We start from the raw sequence: 17,750 nt of genomic DNA, 5'->3' as shown, positions 1-17,750 counted from the left end.
AAAAGTATGTGCAAGAAAGAGCCCAAAGTACACAAATAGAAACAGTGCTAATAATCTGAACAGTCTGAGTGACAAAATGAGTTATTGTGCTCTGGAGCTAGCAGTTTATGCAAGACTGGTTGATGTGCAGATATATGTAGATAAATTTAGGGTTTGATCCTCTGTTTTTCAGAGATGCTTAGAATTTAGAGAAACTGAAAAACAACAACTTCCAAGCAGATTGTGCTCTTTTTCAATGGACAAACATTAATTTGTTTAAGCTTTTTATGGTACAGTTCCTTATTGTACACTGATAAAGCATGCTGTTAATATTTTAAAAGAGATTTTAACTGAAAAAAAATAAAGTATTCCCATTACCAGGAGGAAAGAAACATGTCCCTGGAATCTGCTCATGGAAACTTGCTCTATTTTAACTCACATAGCAGCAGAAATGCTGTTCATGTAACCTTTTAATTATGGAATTTAGCTACTCATTTGAACTTCAAAAACAATGAGATGACTTTCAGAAAAGGTCAATTTAAAGACACACAAGTGTAAAAAAAATGAACAAATTAATGTGAAAATAACTTCTTTGTTTCAGCTTACAGCATCTCAGATTTGGTTGATCGAACTCCAGCATGCAATTTAGAAACAACTTTTGTCATTGTAATGACACAAAAAGAATGCCATCTCTGAAGAGATGGTTTGGTCTCATAGTGTTTTAGTGTCTGTTTTCAAACAACAGAGGATGATTACTGGCTTGTAAGTCACATGGAGAAACAGCAAGATGAGAACTTGGCAAGAGTTGGCTGCCTGCTCCTCTTGTAGTTATTGTTGCTAAAGTTGCAGTCTTGTTTCTTCCAATCAAGTGTGTCCAGCTCTTCATTTGCAGCATGTCACTGACAATGTAAATATATGCAGCAAATTAGAAGCTTTTTTATAAAACATCTGTCAAAACACACAACTTCAGAGCATGTCAAGCACTGCTCTGTAAATTCAAAAAAGAATGCTTACCAAAAATGCATTTTTCTGAAGGTAAAACATAATAAAAAATTCAAAACCTCTCCAGAATCTTTTGGATCTAGACCACTCTTAATTTCAAAGTTGTCAGAAAGTATTTCTGACTAACAAAGATCTAACCAGAAAGGTTCCAGCTGCTGCATACAACTTCACTACCTTTCAAAATTCACAGGTATTTTGTTTGTCTACTTGCAAATGAGGAAAAAAAACCCAGCTTGGAAACACAAATAACTTATGTTTTTCAACTCAAGAGCAGATTCTGCTGTTTTCTGGAATTCTGTAAGTGAAAAATTGAAGTGTTTACACATTTGTTGATTACTTTTTCCTCTGGATATAAAAGAGATATTATTTAAGTGAATGGGAAATTAAGCACCCACAATTAACATAATTCCAATGGAAAAGCTGTAAGGCCAGAATTTCTGTCACAGAAGCAATTATCTTCCATGCTTATGAATTTATTTTCTTGGCTGTGAGAAAACATGGCATCCATCTTTTCTGTAAAACTGTGACTTTGAAGAGGCCCTGGAACGTTTTAGTATTCTGATGATGAGATGGTGATCCTGGGGACTGTCAAGCACATAGAGTTAAAAAACCCCTAAAAGGTGCTAACACAGATTATAAACTGAGCTCATTTCAGAGCTGGTCTGCAGGAGAAAAAGATGTAACTACTTTTGATGCAACTGCTTTCTTTTCACTTATGCTTTGTGCTGTGCAAAACCTTAGGCCTTCAGGATTTCTTCCTCTTAGTGTTAAGGCCTGATCTGAAACATTTTTAAGCTAACTACATAACTGCTTGCTCTTACTTTTTATTAATTTTTGAAATGTCTATGAAGTTATGTGTTTGCTCTCTCCCTTTTCCCTGTGATGCCTGAAATTTAAGTACATTGGATGTAAGCAGATGAAAAATCAAACCACTTATAATTGCTAGGCTGCAAGGCATCCTAAAGCAACTGCACATAAAAGCTGCATACTGTTTGTTAATTGTATATAACTAGTTAATTTGTATAAAAGTTGTTATTTATTACCTAGATATTGCAGAAGGCTGCATCGTTGCAGTAAAATCACTTGGTATAAAAATTTTCTGTGAGAAAATTATACACAATGGGTAAAATACCAAAATGCCTGCTTAGGGTGCAGAGTATCAGTCAGTAAAGTCCACACTGTTTAAAATCTGTGTAAAATCAGCTAACTTGATCCTTTAAAATTGTTTCCAGTTTATGCCCACCATGTGTGGTGCTTCCCTGTGGTTTGTTATTTTACTTCAATGGCAGAGGGAGGAAACCAACAAAGCTCAGTAACCATTCTGCATAGCACAATGTAACCATGGAAGCATTTGTCCACTTGTCAGACCCTCTACAGAACGACTCAGCCATTCATTTCATTGAATAAATATTGAAGCTTTTAAGATTTATTACTTGAGGGTGGAGGAAAACTAATAAAATAAATTCCTTGTTGCTTCCCATTTTAAATACATCTTGTCACAGTGGGCATATTAATACCTTGTAAACACATTACTGATGCCATGTGGGCTATGTTACTGTCTCTCCTTATGGAGGGATTACTTGTAATGTATTTGCATTAACATGCCTGATACTCATTGAAAGAACCTAAATGTGCCTGACACCTTCTGATGTTTCGTATAGAAGCTGAATCAAATAGAAAGACAAAAGTTGTAAGAAAATGGGTGGAGGGAATCTGTTTTAAAATTCAGAAAAATGCACCCATCAAAGATTTTCTGTGTCTGCTAAACCATTCCCTTATTCGTGTCATAAACTGGATATTTGTAGTCATACTCCAAAGGCTTAAAAAAGCTAAATGGGGTTATTTATTTTACAGATATTTTAATCTTTGTTAAAATATGCTAGCTGTCTAAAATTTACAAAGATCAAGGCTAAACTGAAAAGAGCATGTTTTGTTTGAAAGACATCTGTTTCTGAAGCCCTGTACAGATAAATATCATACCTAGATATAGTACCTGATGATTTTTTTTTTTTTTTTTTTTTAAATCAGCTTTAAACCAAAAATTTGAAAGAAAGTATAGCAAGATGTTTGCAATTGCTGTACCATTGCTCTTTCTAATAACGGGAGCAAGGAGTACTGATTCAACAGTTTAATTTACACTTGCTGGCCATTGTAGGTGAAAACTGAAGTCACTTTGAACACACAGTTCAAATATTTATCAGTCTATCAAGCTTTGAATGCCATACCTGCTCATATATTAAAGCTTTTCAAGGCTCTGAATCAGATCCTTTACTATGAGACAGTCTCCCTGCTCCTGCTCCCACTCTCTTCTCCTATTCCCTCTCCCTTTTGTGAAAGCTGCCCAGCACATCCCACTATTCCAGCCGTGGAGAGCTTAAAACAAAGGGTGATATTCCAGACAAAGGGTGATATTCCAGACAGCTCCTGCCTCTCTTCATGTGGGAAGAAGAGTGGAAGGGTGGAAGAAGAGGCTGCACAGTTGACAGGGTGTGTTGGGGGCTGCCTAAGGGCACTTTCCCACCCAGCAGAATGACATCAAAGGACTGCCTGACAGTGAAAGCTTTTCCCAGTTGCAGCTGTAGGCAGAAATGTACCCACACAGAACACATCCAAGGTAAAAAAAAACTCACAACGGCCATGTAACAGAGGAAAGGTCTGTTTTGATGAAGATGCAACCATACCTACCTATACCACCAGGAAGGGTGAGCTGCCAGTACCCAGGAGGCCAAAGAAAGCTTCTGCCACAGATGAAATGTCAGTGTTTAAAAAGTACCATTTAACATTCAACTCCTTCCTGTGGGAGGAAAACTGAAAATCCTCAAGCTTTTTATTCCCAAACTTAAGAAGAAGAGCTTACTCGTGTGACAAAATGCCAGTATTCTACAACCAAGGAAATAAAATGAATAAGGATGCACCTTGGTGCAATAGTGCAGTAATAATTCAATCATAAAGTATATTAAAAAAAACAAACAAAACAGTGCATTGGTTATGGAAAATGGAACTCAAGAGCAGGCATTTAAAATTATAATGTATAAATTATACAAGATTAAACATCTAAAGGCAAGTACAGCTGATAAGACAATGACAAGTTTAGTAACCATATTTTAAGTGTCTGTAACAGTCCATTCCAAAATTAATAAAGAAATTTTAGTCTATAACTGCAGCCTGACAGCAAACTGAGACAAAATAACGTAAAGGTTGTTGTGGGATTTCACTTAAAAGGAGTTAAAATAAAGAAAAAGATTAACCATGTCATCTTATACAAATACTGTGATTTGGTTTATTTCTGGAAGATTATAAATTTCAGTGACAGTATTTGTGCTGGTATAACAGAATTGAGTAGCTGAAGGACTTTTTAATCACACTACCATATGGTAAAGACATAGTGCAATGCTTGTAAGCAGTGCAGTGCTGTAAAATATATTAAAAACTAGCTGGTAGATCTCAAAAAGCATTCTCCAATAAGAGTTTATGAACAAAACATACCTTTTCTTATAAACAAATGAAAATAATTTTATTATGTGGTTCACCCAGGGTTACAAATAGCTGCTCCTCAGCACTCTCTCCCTGCAAATACAAAAATCACAATGGTATCTTTGTGATGTCAGAAAGGAAATTACAGTATTGATGTGGCTCACCTGGTTCCCTTAAAACAAGTCATGTTAATCATACTGAATACTTCCAGAACCAAAATACACTTTGTACCTTAGAAATGGTCTTCTGCATCATTTTCATCTGAAGGAACTCCAGTAAAGAAGCAGCTCTCTGGAAGTGTGCAATGTGATGCTATGACTGGGAGAAAACAGAAATTACTGTAGTGAGCATCAGATTTATCAGTGGTATATTAGTGACATCACCAGGGAATCATTTGCCTTTGTACTTAGCAATAATGGGGTGACTGCTTGAAAATGCATGAAGTTATGGTGTCCACATTAAAAAAAAAACAAAACATGCTGAAACCCACAGAGGAAGCAAAAAAAATCAAGTTCTATCTCCCCCCCCCCCCCAAAAAAAAAAAAAAAGAAAAAAAAAGTCTAGAGAAAGCAAAGAGCAAAACTTAACAATCTCTGAATGTTTAATTAAAAAAAAAATAAGGAGAGTCTTGACTTCACTGCAAAAATCTTCTCAGAGAAAAAGTAACAGCTGTTCCCAGACCTTACTACAGATTGGAAGGAGTCTTAAGTACAGGTACAAGAATAGGAATTCTTGTAGCAAATAGCAAAACCTGTCTGCAATTAATTTGAAATAAATTCTCTAGAGACTATACTCCATCATCTCATGCTGTCTTTACCACAACTAAAGGGTTTCACTGGTTCCTCTTATTCAGAGGAAACAAGAGATAAGCAAAGTAAAAGGTAAATCACAAGAAAACATTCAGTTCTTTAAAACATTTTTGACAACTAAATATTAAACAACCGATGCACCCTACTGGCTGTGTTATGGAAGGTACAAAGCATAGTGCTGTTATGAATGCATATTAGAATTAAATTAAATTAACTCAAAAGTAACCAATTCATGTCAAATATCCAAAGAGAAGCAACAAATACAAGAAATATGAACTTGGGAAGAAATAATCTTAAAAAAAAATAATAATCACTCATTGAAACCACGACAATACTGAATTAAACAAATTTTGTGGTAATTTTAAACCCATTTTTACAGTGAGATTGTTGGAACCTTGCAGACTAAAGAAGGTTACTGTTAATTTTGAGGACCAAGGCACAGATTATAACAGGTAAATGTATACATGCAAATAATTGCACTGGAGAACAGACTGCTCTGCAAGTGTCTGCAGACTTTGCATTAATGGCTTCTAGCATATATTTTATATTTCTTAGCTCCTCTTACTGCATGTTACACATCTTGCAGTCAGACACTGCTCAATAACTTCACAGTTCATTTGGATTCCTCTGGAGCTAGAAATCTACCTTGACATTACAATTTCCTGTGATTTTAGTACCATTCCCAAATCCTGAGCAAGGGAACAGAGACAGACAAAGGCTGGATATTTATTTCCTGGTGAATATTTTAACGAGTCACAGATTATCATGTCATTCACGTAATTAAAACATACATTTAGCTACTCAGCACTAGCTATCTAAATGTAAATCTAGCCCTGTGGTCCTGAAGCACAGAATGACTTAATGACTTACAGTGGTGTCACATGACACATATGTAATTTCCAGACAGCAAGATTACAATTTTTTTATTTTTTCTTAAATTAAAAGCTACTAACAAACCATATCACCCACCCCAACACTTGGTTTACATTTGCTTTCTAATAGTTCCCTCAGATCCTTTAGTATTCCTATGTGTATAGTTAACTTCCCAGCTCTGATCAAGCCAGACTGGATATAACATGACCAAGGGGAATGTGGTAGAGATCCCTGAAGTTGCTCTTGGAATGCCATGGAGTGATTAACACTGACCCTGTTGCTCATTGAGAATGCATTATTAGGATATGCAAAGTAACTTACATGGGGGTGGAGAAAGTCTGTATTCTTATTAGCATTCATGGGAGCAATGCAGCTACAGTCTTGTTCATCAAGTTTGGAATATACCCTTTTGTTATTGATGGGAAAATGTCACTAGTTACAAATGGTTACACACAGGGGTGTAGCAGGGTCAAAGCAAACTCCAACACTTTCTTTTCCCCCTCTGAGGCAAAGTGCTGCTTCAGCAGTTCTTTTTCTGACCTGGTGGAACACCTCTTCAGATAATAGAAACAGTGAAATTCCCTAAAATGACCTCTTCTGCAGCCTCCCCACCCCAAGTTTAAAGAAAACCTCCAAAAAGATATGGCATTAGTGTTGTATGATGGGACAGTTACCAGACACTGCTGCAGGCATCACTGTATAGGAAGCCTGCCTTCAAAATCCTCTCCAGGTCCACCCACAGCTCTGACGAGTCTCATAAAACAAGTCTTTCAACTGCATGAATAGGGTCTGAGTCATCAGTTTCCCAGCTAACAGACAACTACAGTGGCTTCACTTTGATTACTGAAAGCTTCCTTTAAAAACCAAAACAAAACCGGTTGGTGATGAAGATAATTGTTGCCAGATGTGGCATGACACTTCTTAACAGATGGGGTTCCCATTCACTAGGTTGTAACTACTTTTTATCATCTTGAGTTTCCACAAGAAAAAAAGGAAAATAATAAAATAATTTGATTTTGTCAGCTTCAATATAGCTCTTGCTAGAAATACAGTTGGTGGAAAAGACAATTTATTTCCATTTTGCCACTCCCAAAATCACATAAAATCATCCTGGGTCTCCTAAGAGTATGTTCACACATTTGTCATGTAGTCCAACAATCCAAGATCATCTTGTACAGTGCCTTCTATGTCAGGCTGTATCTAAGACCTTCAGATCAGTGTTAATTAGCACAAGCCATGATAAAAATAAAAGGCTTACTTCTGAGCAGGCTTTGATTGGGAACATGCTATGAAATACCCTCAAGAAAAAAAAAAAAATAAAAATCTGTACTTAGGGTCCTTAACGGTTTGGAAATAGTCTTCTGACATGTAAGAAGTTTTTGTTTGAGGGAATTCTAACTTCATTTGGCACCTGAAAGAACATTTAAATAAATTCAGAATAAGTCTGAAAACTAAGCTGGGCCAACTGTGCCCAGCTTCCTGATGGAAGGAAATCCTGTTTACATGTCAGTACTGTTCCATCCTCCTCCGCAAAGGGCAGCAATCAGACCTGCCTGATTTGGCCAGCTGGTATTTTATGTTTACTTCTGGCTTCTGAATCTGAGAATATTTACATTCTCTCATGCAAACCTCTTAAAAGCTTCTATGCTGTGGATGGATCTATGCTGTAACAAATGTACTGTTTTTCTTGCTGATGCTATTTGGCTAGGGAGCCTTCAGAATATTTTAATTTTACCCTCACCGATCCCCCATTAACAAAACAAAACAAAAATCACCTTTTTAAGGTAGATACTTAAATATCTATATTTCTTTTTAAAAATAAGCTGAGGAACAAGAACACGTTGCACCTCGACAGCTTATTTTACAGTGCCTGGAAATGCAGCTTCAATCTTCTTCAACTTCTGTGGGTGTGAGGTGTAGCTCAACAGAGCTACACAATTGCTAGCTATTATGTCTTTAGACTCATGTCATTTACTTTCGAAACCTAAGTAATAAAAGATTTCTGCTTTTGTTAGTTTGTTAGTACCAAACACACTTCCAACCACTCTGGCTGTACAGGACAGGCTGGAAACATCATACAGCAAAACTAAAAAACAATAGGGACAAAAACTAACAAAAAAAAAAAAAAAAGGAAAAGAAAAAAACAAAACAACAAAAAACTCCACTCATTATTTAAAATTACTTCTTTTAAGATTAGATTTAATCTGTCGAAGAACAAGACTTGCAACCACACTTGTTTTCAGAAACAATGAAATCATTTGCTCCTGCATAACTCACCCTACCTTTAGAGCTGTCAGCCTTTGGAAGAAATATTGTACTTGCTACTTTTCTAATAAAAAGCTTCCTTTCTCTTTTAAAGCTGTGTCAGAAGAAATCAGCACAAGATTAACTGTACTGATGAGACTAGGAAGTGTTGCTGTGACTGATGATTGCCTCAGCAACTGAAACAGCTGCTGACAGTAATTTTCTGTAGTGGAAATTACTCTGAAGGAAAGGTGAAATAACTACAGGGCTTAATTTATGTTTTCTCTTTGGTGAAAAAAAATAACACTAGCACGGAGGGATCACCTACCTGTATCTCTGCAGTATTAGTCCTGAGGAGGGAGGAAAGATGTGAAGGGATAAGAAGAAGATGCCTGGGAACATCTGAGTGTGCAGGAAAGCAGCAAGAGCCAGGCAGGGCTAAAAGGCACACAGAATTGGGAAAGGAGCTGCGAACTGCCATAAGCAAGAAGGGCTCCGAAAGGAATTACAGGACAAATGCAGGACAGCTCCATATCTGAGCAGCCCCACTTTTTTCAGAAACTAAGTCAGTCAGAAATTGGGTATTAAAAAGGAAACTGACAGAGCAGATGCCTGCAAATCCTCTTCCCAACGTACACTCTCTACCACCCTCCTCAGAACCCTGGTGCCACCTCTGAGAGTCCATGGTGCCCCTCACCCCTCCCAGAACCCTGGAACCAGAGTCATGGTGCCCCTCACCTTTCTCTGAACCCTGGTGCCACCCCTCTCAGAGCCCTGGTCTGTGCCACCCCTCAGAGTCCATGGTGCTCCTCACCCTTTTCAGAACCCTGGTGCCTCCTCTCAGACTCCATGGTGCCCTCACCGCTCTCAGAACCCTGGTGCCACCCCTGTCAGAACCTGGTGCCACCTCTCAAGAGTCCATGGTGCCCCTCACCCTTCTCTGAACCCTGGCACCACCCCTCTCAGAACACTGGTGTGTGCTGTCCCCCAGAGTCCATAGCGCCCCTCATCCTCCTCAGAACTCTGGTGCCCTTACCCTTCTCAGAACCCTGGTGCCACCTCAGACTCCATGGTGCCCCTCACTCCTCCCAGAACCCTGGTGCCACCTCTCAGAGTCCATAGTGCCCCTCACCTCTCCCAGAACCCCGGTGCCACCCCTGTCAGAACCCTGGCGCTACCTCTCAGAGTCCATGGTGGAGTTCATGGTGGAGGTCATAGTGCCCCTCACCCCTCCCAGAACCCTGATGCCAAAGTCATGGTGCCCCTCACGCTTCTCTGAACCCCGGTGCCACCCCTCTCAGAACCCTGGTCTGTTCTACCCCTAGAGTCCATGGTGCCCTCACCGTTCTCAGAACCCTGCTGCCACCCCTCAGCCCCTCGGTGACACTGCTCCCTCAGAGCCCCTGTGCTGCGTGTGGATGGCAGGGTCCCTGCTGCCATGCAGCCCGCAGCTGAGAGGGATTCTCCCTTACAGCCCCGTGCCCGGGGTGCTGCCTGGGTGGCAGGGGAGACTTCTCTCCCTTCTGCACTCTAAAAAAGGCTTTTGGGCGAGAGGAGGAGGACATGGACCTGCTGCAGTGAGTCCAAGGGAAGCCGCAAAGATGATCAGGGGGCTGTAACACCTCTGACAGGCTAAGAGTTGGGTATTTCAGCCTGGAAAAGAGCAAGCTCCAGGGAGACCTTAGAGCACCTTTCTGTACCTGAACGAGCTACGGGAAAGCTGGGGAGGGACTTCGGATAAAGGTATGGAATGACAGGATAAGGGGGAAGGGTTTTCCACTGGAAGAGCGGAGATTTAGGTGAGGCACTACGAAGAAATTCTTCCCTTTGAGGGTGCTGAGCCCCTGGACTAGGTTGCCCAGAGAAGCTGTGGCTGCCCCATCCCTAGCAGTGTCCCAGCCCAGGCTGGACGGGGCTTGGAGCAACCTGGGATGGTGGGAGGTGTCCCTGCCCTCGGTATCAGGCGGGTTGTAAGGAGACGATCCTTACGGTCCCTTCTGACCCGATACATTCGAACCCAACCCGCTTCCCCTAGACAGCGCTCTGGAGAGGTGAGGCGCGGGCCCTTTAATGGCGGGCTCGGGGCGGGGCCGCTCTGTGGACGTGGCGCGGCGGCCGCCATTGCGGTGGCCATGAGGAGCGGCGGCAGGTAGGGCCGCTGTCCGGGGAGGAGCGGGGTCGGGGATCAGGGATCCTGGATCTCTTCAGCGGCGGGACCTCGCCCGGGAAAAGGGAGGGACGGAAGGAGGAGGGGAGGGAGGAAGAGAGGGAGGAGCAAAGGAGGCGGTGTGGGGATCCCCTGCGGAGGACGCGACGGCTGCGGTCTGTTCCACAGAGGCACTGTCGGAGAATGGCCGGCAGAGGCCTGCAGCCCCCGGCCGTAGCGCAGCCGCCGGTCAGCGGTCACCTGCACCCCTTGGTCATCCTGGCGGGGCCGGAGAGCGAGGGGCCGGAGGAGGAGAGCGAGGTGACGGAGCTACGGCCGAGGGGCAGGGAGAAAGTGCGGAGGAGCGCGTCGAGGGACAGGCTGGATGACATCGTCCTGCTGACCAAAGATATCCAGGAAGGGGATACGCTGAACGCCATCGCGCTCCAGTATTGCTGCTCGGTGAGTCCCTCGGCGCTTACCTGAGTTTCCTGCTCCCGGCCGGGGGTGTTGGGACGAGCCGGTGATCTGTCTGCGAGCTCCTCTGGTCCGTCTGGGTGGTTGGGGTTTGTTCAGCTCGGTGTAGACACCGCGTTGGGAACACCAGGCTCCGGAGAAACTGGGGAAAACAAAAAAAAGACAAAAAAGAAAGACAGTAGAGTGTTAGTGTAACAGAGCAGATGATGCAGTGCCGGTTCCATAGGCTTCTTCGCTTAAAGCTGGTGTATGGGTAAGAAATAAAGGTGGGATTTTGCTTGTGGCACTGTCTGTACCTTTGAACACTGAATGAACCTTTGAGACCTCGCTGTCCACATACCCCGGCGTATTCCCTTCCTCTGACCTCACTCTTTCTCCTGGCCAAGGGCTCTTAAATTTTGTGAATGTACTTTGCACGCAGTAGTTTGGCCTGGCCAAGTACTAATCAAGGCAGAGGCTTTTGTCCTGGTTGATGTTAGCTTTTGCATGTGTCCAAGTTGAACAGGAAGTCAGCTGTGCCTCTTGGTGGGCTGACTGCTGCTCACTGTGCAGTTTTCAAGAGGTCAAATTCAGTCAGATTCAGGATAGCTATTAACAGAAGTCTTCCAGTCACTTAATTCTTCAGGCAGAAACAATTAGAGGCCCTCTGTTGTGAGCTTAGATACCAAAGTCTTGACATAATTGTTTAATAACCATGGCAGACCATGAGCCTCGTTAAGCAAATCTTGGCTTACCACCACAGTTGGGTATTTTGATCAGATAAGGCCTCACATAAGAAAGAAAAGTATCTAGGTTGCTTTCTTAATGAAAGTCCACTGGTCACTGGAGTAGGTGCTACCTTTTGTCAGTCTTTTATGCTGATCTGACTTGTTCAGCATGGTACCCACAACAAATACATTGTCAAAGGAACTGAAACACTTTTCCATGCTTCAGGGTTAGTGCAGGCAGTAGGCTCTGATCACCCTTGCTTAGATTTTCTGACTACATCTGAATTTTAAGTGGAGCAGTAACAGCAACAAGGGTCTCCTGACTGTCTGCCTTGCTTTGTGTCTATAACCTCTCCTGAGGTAGAGTTCCTCACAGTGAGGACAGGAAGGATCTGAACTCGGGTATTGTGCACTTTGAAATGGGCACAATTCCTGTGCCCTTACCAAATGTTACAAAAAAGCTCTGGTTTCTAAGTACTTCATTATTGTGTGGTTTGTGGCTGCGCCTTCTGTTGAGGGAGTTGCTGTCTCGGAGTGCAGCTGCTAATTCTCCAAAGGCAGATTTAAATATTTGTGGAGTATTGAAGAGAGACTTAAAGGCTGAATTTACTGAGAGCAAAATGAGATTCACTTTGAGCAGGATGGGGGGGGAACTGTTTTGAGGGAAGGTGACACATCAAAGTTATGCTTGGTTTCTTAGACCCTGAAGTATCCGAAGCACAGCTGGGACTGGAATAATTGGGAGCTCATAATTCTTCATATTCCTTACTCAAAATTTTCTGTTTAATTGGTAACTCATATTATTTGAATTCAGTTGAAAACACTGAGGTGAATTCCCATTCCTTTCACAGGGATAACTGGCACTGAATATACACTAAGTGAATATATATGTGTGTAAAACTTTCAGTCTTCTTACTTGAAGTAAGGAGGTTTCTTACCTGGTAATTACCTTCTTGCTTTAACATTGCTTAAGTTTGGTCATTCTCACTGTTTGAATGTCTAAAGAAAATAAAGTTGAAACAAAACAAAGGCCCTGCCTTTTATTAGGTAAGAATTGTTTTTCTCAAGGATGTAGCACTATTAAAGAGTTTTGGCTTAAAATACTGCTTTTACTTTCAGGTGGCAGATATCAAGAGAGTTAACAATCTTATCAACGATCAAGATTTTTTTGCCCTGAGGTCTATCAAAATCCCAGTGAAAAAGTTCAGTGTATTGACTGAAACTCATGTCTCTCCAAAAGGAAGACCTGTCCTTCGGCCTGCTCACTGTTCCCCAGAAGTGCAGGAAACATTGCCTTCTGATAAATTCTCTGCTAGTGAGACTGTTGGCAATTTCTTGAAAGAAGTGGATCGGGATATAGAAGAAATAGTGAAGTGTAACGACACAAAGAGAGAGAATCTTGATGAAGTTGTTTCTGCCTTAGCAGCTCAACAGATGTGTTTTGAAACTGATGGTAAACCTAAGAAATGCAAGGATCCTTACTATGGAGCAGACTGGGGTATAGGATGGTGGACAGCTGTGGTGATTATGTTGATTATTGGCATAGTAACCCCTGTTTTTTATCTCCTGTATTATGAAGTTCTAGTGAAAGCAGATGTCAGTCACCATTCTACAATGGAATCTTCCCAAGTATTTGTCACAGCAGCATCACATCAGAAACAAATTGGAAATGGAATAAACCCAGCAAATAATATAAACATTGATAATCAAGGAGATCTTCAGCCTTAGCAATGGAAAACCCCAGGCAACTGTAATTTGTAATAAACACATAACACAGCATTAGCTAAAGAGGAAACCACAGAATGCAAAACACATCTGTAATGCAGAGAAAATGGGTAGTGATGTGTGACCTGCCTTTATGGGCTGTGTGCCAGTCTGTGGATATTTCTGTGGACTGTGTAATCTCTGAATATGCCTGAGAAAGGTGATTTTAATGCAATACTGGGATGTAAGTTAAAGTATAAAATTGTCTCTGAATCTTTGCACTTTTTTCTATTTTGATAGGCATATGTTTTTTAATTAATTTTGAGGTGGAAAAATGTAGTTTGAACTAACACATGAAGAGACTCACTGTATGTTTTACAGCCCTAAAATGGGCATTTTGGGGATAGCTAACTTTGATGCATCCTGAAGTATTTATAGAATGCATAGTACACTTGTAATTTTAATATCAAGTTTACAGTTGTCATTTAAAACTATGTTCTCATTATTTTATCTTTCCTATAAAGCAAGACTGTTTTTTTTTAAACCCAATCTCTCTCCATAATTAATTGCCACTATGAAGTTCTTTCTTAAAAGTGACTTTTATATAAGCTAGAATCTTCAAATCTTGTGCCTGTGGTCAGCCCATTCTTTGGTAGTTTTCAGTGCAGGCAGTAGGGTAGCTTGTTCTCTACATACACAGTACCATGCTTCAACACAGTGCAGCTGGGAGACTCTTGTTGGAAATTCACATCCTTCTGTGGTATCCTACTGAAAAATGACTGGACTGCACTTCACATATGGTCAGCTGTGTGTTGAACAAAAGAAGTGCAGATGTATGGCACCTGGATGTGACTGCTCCAGTTGTTTTTATTGTATGCTAAGAAATCTTTCTCCCTCTGTAGTTAATCACAGGTTAGTACTAACTGATTCTTCAGACAGTAGTCATGAGGGTACTGAGTGTGCTGAAGGCCTTTTCCCCCCAACTTCAAACAGTAACTTTTTCCTGAAATCTCTTAGGAAGCATCAAATGAGATTTAATCACTGCTGTCAAGAAATTTAAATTGCAGCTTCAGACTTGTTCGTTCGGCAAACACTGTTCCTGAATGTTTCACCTGGGGTTTCACGAGCAACCTTGTTTCTCCTTTTCTTCCCTGGCTGAAAATCCTACAACATAAGCAAATAAAAAAAGCCCTGGACTCTTATAATAGAAAGAAGGGAGGTACTTGTATATTGAGAATATTTTTAAAATAAAAACAGAGATGCTTCCTGTTATTTTTTTTAAATTATTATTATTATATTTGCCTTGTGGATTAAGATTCCCATTGCCCTGTTCAAAGTATTATTTGTTACCAAAGCCTATGATAATTGACTTGAATAGAAATTACAGGGAGAGCTATGACTATCCTTTAAACTGCTATTTTAACCTTTCCTTTGAGTGACATAGAGCTAGGTATATGCAATATAAAAAAACAGTTGATAAAGGGAGTATTTCGTAATTAATGGAGTTATTCCAGAGTGCTTTATCAACTTAAACTTTGAAAGTCATGCCTCATCCATTCTTGGACCTGTTGCTGCCCCATTTTGGGCAGATACTCCTCACTTGTGTGCAAAGTGCATGGACAGAAATTGCAGGTCTTTTAATTTATTCTGTTGAAAACGAAGCAGGGCAAATCTTGAAAAGAAGTGCTGTACAGTTGTATCTGTGAACTATGATCTGTGCCTCCTGAACCCTTTGGCCACAGTGTTATCTGTGACCACTTATTTCCACACAGGATTACGAGCAGGCATGAACTTCATGTTTCACCTAACACTTGTTTTCAAAAATTTTTTTTTAAATAATAGCTCTTTCCATTAAAAGAATATGCCAGTAACACAAGCATGAGTACTGAAGTACCAGTTCTGGTTCAGGCTGTATGAAAAACTGCATTGCAAAATAGTTTATGCTGGGTAATGTGATACAGCTAAAACTTCAAGAGATGATTGTCCAGACCACAGAGCTTCCACACGATCAGACCAAGGTTTTTTTATGTAGGGCTGAAACTTAGTATGTAATGTGTCAGGTTTTTTTCTTATTTGCTGGTTTGCTTCTTTCCCCTTCATTCTGTTTGAACCCTCAACATTTTTAATACTTTATCCTTCCATTCCTTACAAAATTGTCAATGTGAAATTAGCAGCTGTGATGATGCAACATCAGGCTAATTTACTGCAAGTACCTGAATTGATGGGTACTAAATTGTTACTGGTCCAGAACCAAACTTGACTTCAGTTGTGGTTTGACTAAGTCAGGAAGTATCCTGTTGATTTAGGAGTGAACATATGGGTGATTACCTGTTGTTTTTTGGCCTGTGGTGATACAGCTGAATAGTTTTCCAGCACATCTGAGGCTGGAAAATGTTGGGAGGCCTGTGGGTTACTGTACCAAGTGTGATTTGCCTTTATTTACAAGATGATAATAAGTCATTAGAAAAGCACAAAGATACAGCTGTTTTATTGAACCAGAATAGACTATCACCAAGAACCCAGCATGTTTAAGTTTATTTCATATAGGGTATTTTTTAATTTAGAAATTTAACCTTATTAGGACATACAGCAGGTCTCTTTCCAAGGCTGTAGGATTTCTGATCCTGGTGACCCACAACCTTCATCTGCCTTGGCTTTCTGCAGGATGAAGGGATCTTTATTAGCATTTTTTTCCAAAGTACAGCACAGCTGGCAATACATTATCTCATGTCAGCCCTGAATAAACAGGGTAAGAGCTCTGTGTGGAACTTTAATCAGATTTAAGTGAAGATATGTAAGGTTAGTCTTCCAGAAGCTGACTTGGTAAAAACAAAACCAGCAAAACATACTTTGGATTAATTACATCTCATTGTTGATCAGGAAGTTGATTTTACCTTTACCTTTAGGTGCATATTGCACTGTTGGACCATGTAAAATGTAAATGCTTTGAATCTGCTATATTTTGGAGTATTTTGTCACATTCTTTGTATAACTATTTTATAAAGGCTGAAAATACAAGTTTGTGAAATAATCCTGAATGAGGACACAAGTTTTATTTTAAATACTTCTGCTCCTCTGCTTCTAGAAGTAGGTAATGTACATGAAATAAAGATTTTACTTCAGGTTGCAGTGAAAGGGGTGCATATAATGTGTTCTCAGCTCTAGTTACTTTGCATGTGTTTTATAGGAGGCCACTACTTATATTTGTGCTAGACTTTATGTGTTATCTAAAATTAAAATCCTTGACCAACAAGTTATTTTGTTGGCAGTAGCTGCATTCAGCATTCATGTCTAGCACCACAGTGGGAGCCTTAATTGTTTATCCCATGCATGCCTTGTAATACTTGGAACTTTCAGCATAAGGTTCTGAGAACTTGTTCTGTGAAATGAAGATTAAGAAACTGGCATGGAAAATTAAGGTGGGGATTAGTGAAGTTCTTAGCTGATGATCTCCCTGCACACTGAAAGCAGTGCCTTCTTGTGAGAAGTAGAAATGTTCTGCTATGCTGTTAGGATAGGATTTGGGTATGTGCCTGTCCAAACCCAAAGTTTGCTGTGAGCCAGAGAAGGATCCTGAGTTTTATCAGTGTCCACAGTTTTGCAGTAAATCCTAACTGGAAAATCAGCCTATAAAACCAGATGCCAAGTGTTGTGCCTATGGAACATGACAATCTCACCTCATTTCAGAAGTGCCTTGGCACACAGCTCTATGCAAAACTCTGTGTTGCTAATTGTTGGCTTTAATGGCCATTGTCAAACTAGTCCAAGAGGGTTCACCCCAGGACTCTGTGGTTCCCTCTGGAGGACAGAGGTGACCATAGTTCACCTTTTCAAAGTCTCAGAGACCCAATTTCTGCCAGACTAACAACAATGCAGCAGGGAGGCAGTTGTCTCTCCCATTAGCAGTGTGGTGAATGAAGAAAGTTACTGATCCCCAATAATTAATATCTGCTACAAAAGAAGGTACTGTACCTGTTCAGGGAAGATACAGCCTATGACCAAACTAACTCAAGCAGTAATGCTTTTCCAGTGTTAATTCCTTCTGTCTTTGTCAAAAGCCATCTAATTGCATTCCTTGTGTGAGAGGCAAGGAATCTCACTGTTTTTCTTGCATGGAGGGTAACAGTTCATAGAAGATAATACTTGTTACACTTCAGGCAAATTTAATTTTCAACATGCTTACCTTGTTTACAACATCTTCTGTCTTTCTCATGTATATCACGTCTCAGAAATAAGCACTGCTGTTCAAGAAGTTACTGCTGGCCATGTGTGATGTTCAAATAAAATGATCTGACAGAATACATTTCCTATGCAATGCAGCAGAATGTTTTATTA

General features: G+C 40.5%; 2 protein-coding genes across 3 annotated transcripts in view; one reads left to right on the top strand and one right to left on the bottom strand.

Moving 5' to 3' along the window:
- The window catches only part of ADGRV1 (adhesion G protein-coupled receptor V1), a 285,963-nt gene extending 274,532 nt beyond the window's left edge, over positions 1-11,431 (bottom strand). The window contains exons 1-3 of the mRNA XM_008492118.2: positions 11,301-11,431; positions 11,010-11,146; positions 4,687-4,773 (exon numbers count right to left, since the gene is read on the bottom strand). The gene's annotated coding sequence lies outside the window, so the exon portion shown is untranslated. The remainder of the gene's footprint in view (positions 1-4,686; positions 4,774-11,009; positions 11,147-11,300) is intronic.
- LYSMD3 (LysM domain containing 3) lies at positions 10,416-16,447 on the top strand. Of its 2 annotated transcripts, none has more exons than XM_030466898.1 (3): positions 10,416-10,432; positions 10,717-10,989; positions 12,831-16,447. In XM_030466898.1, exons 2-3 carry the CDS (start codon positions 10,732-10,734, stop codon positions 13,437-13,439), a joined length of 867 nt encoding a protein of 288 aa, XP_030322758.1. In that variant the 5' UTR covers positions 10,416-10,432; positions 10,717-10,731; the 3' UTR covers positions 13,440-16,447. The 2 variants fall into 2 exon arrangements, with proteins under 2 accessions (XP_030322758.1, XP_030322757.1); XM_030466897.1 differs by lacking the exon at positions 10,416-10,432 and adding an exon at positions 10,508-10,530.
- The last annotated feature ends 1,303 nt before the right edge of the window (positions 16,448-17,750 follow it).

Source organism: Calypte anna, chromosome Z (assembly GCF_003957555.1).
Source record: "Calypte anna isolate BGI_N300 chromosome Z, bCalAnn1_v1.p, whole genome shotgun sequence".
In the NCBI taxonomy this organism is placed as follows: domain Eukaryota; kingdom Metazoa; phylum Chordata; class Aves; order Apodiformes; family Trochilidae; genus Calypte; species Calypte anna.
Note: the sequence above shows the minus strand (reverse complement) of the source record. Positions and strands in the feature narration are given on the sequence as shown.

Excerpts from the sequence above, each read along its gene's own strand:
- LYSMD3 (XM_030466898.1), top strand. The coding sequence starts at position 10,732 with ATGGCCGGCAGAGGCCTGCAGCCCCCGGCCGTAGCGCAGCCGCCGGTC. Across the intron at positions 10,990-12,830 it reads CGCTCCAGTATTGCTGCTCG|GTGGCAGATATCAAGAGAGT; the intron begins GTGAGTCCCTCG and ends TTTTACTTTCAG.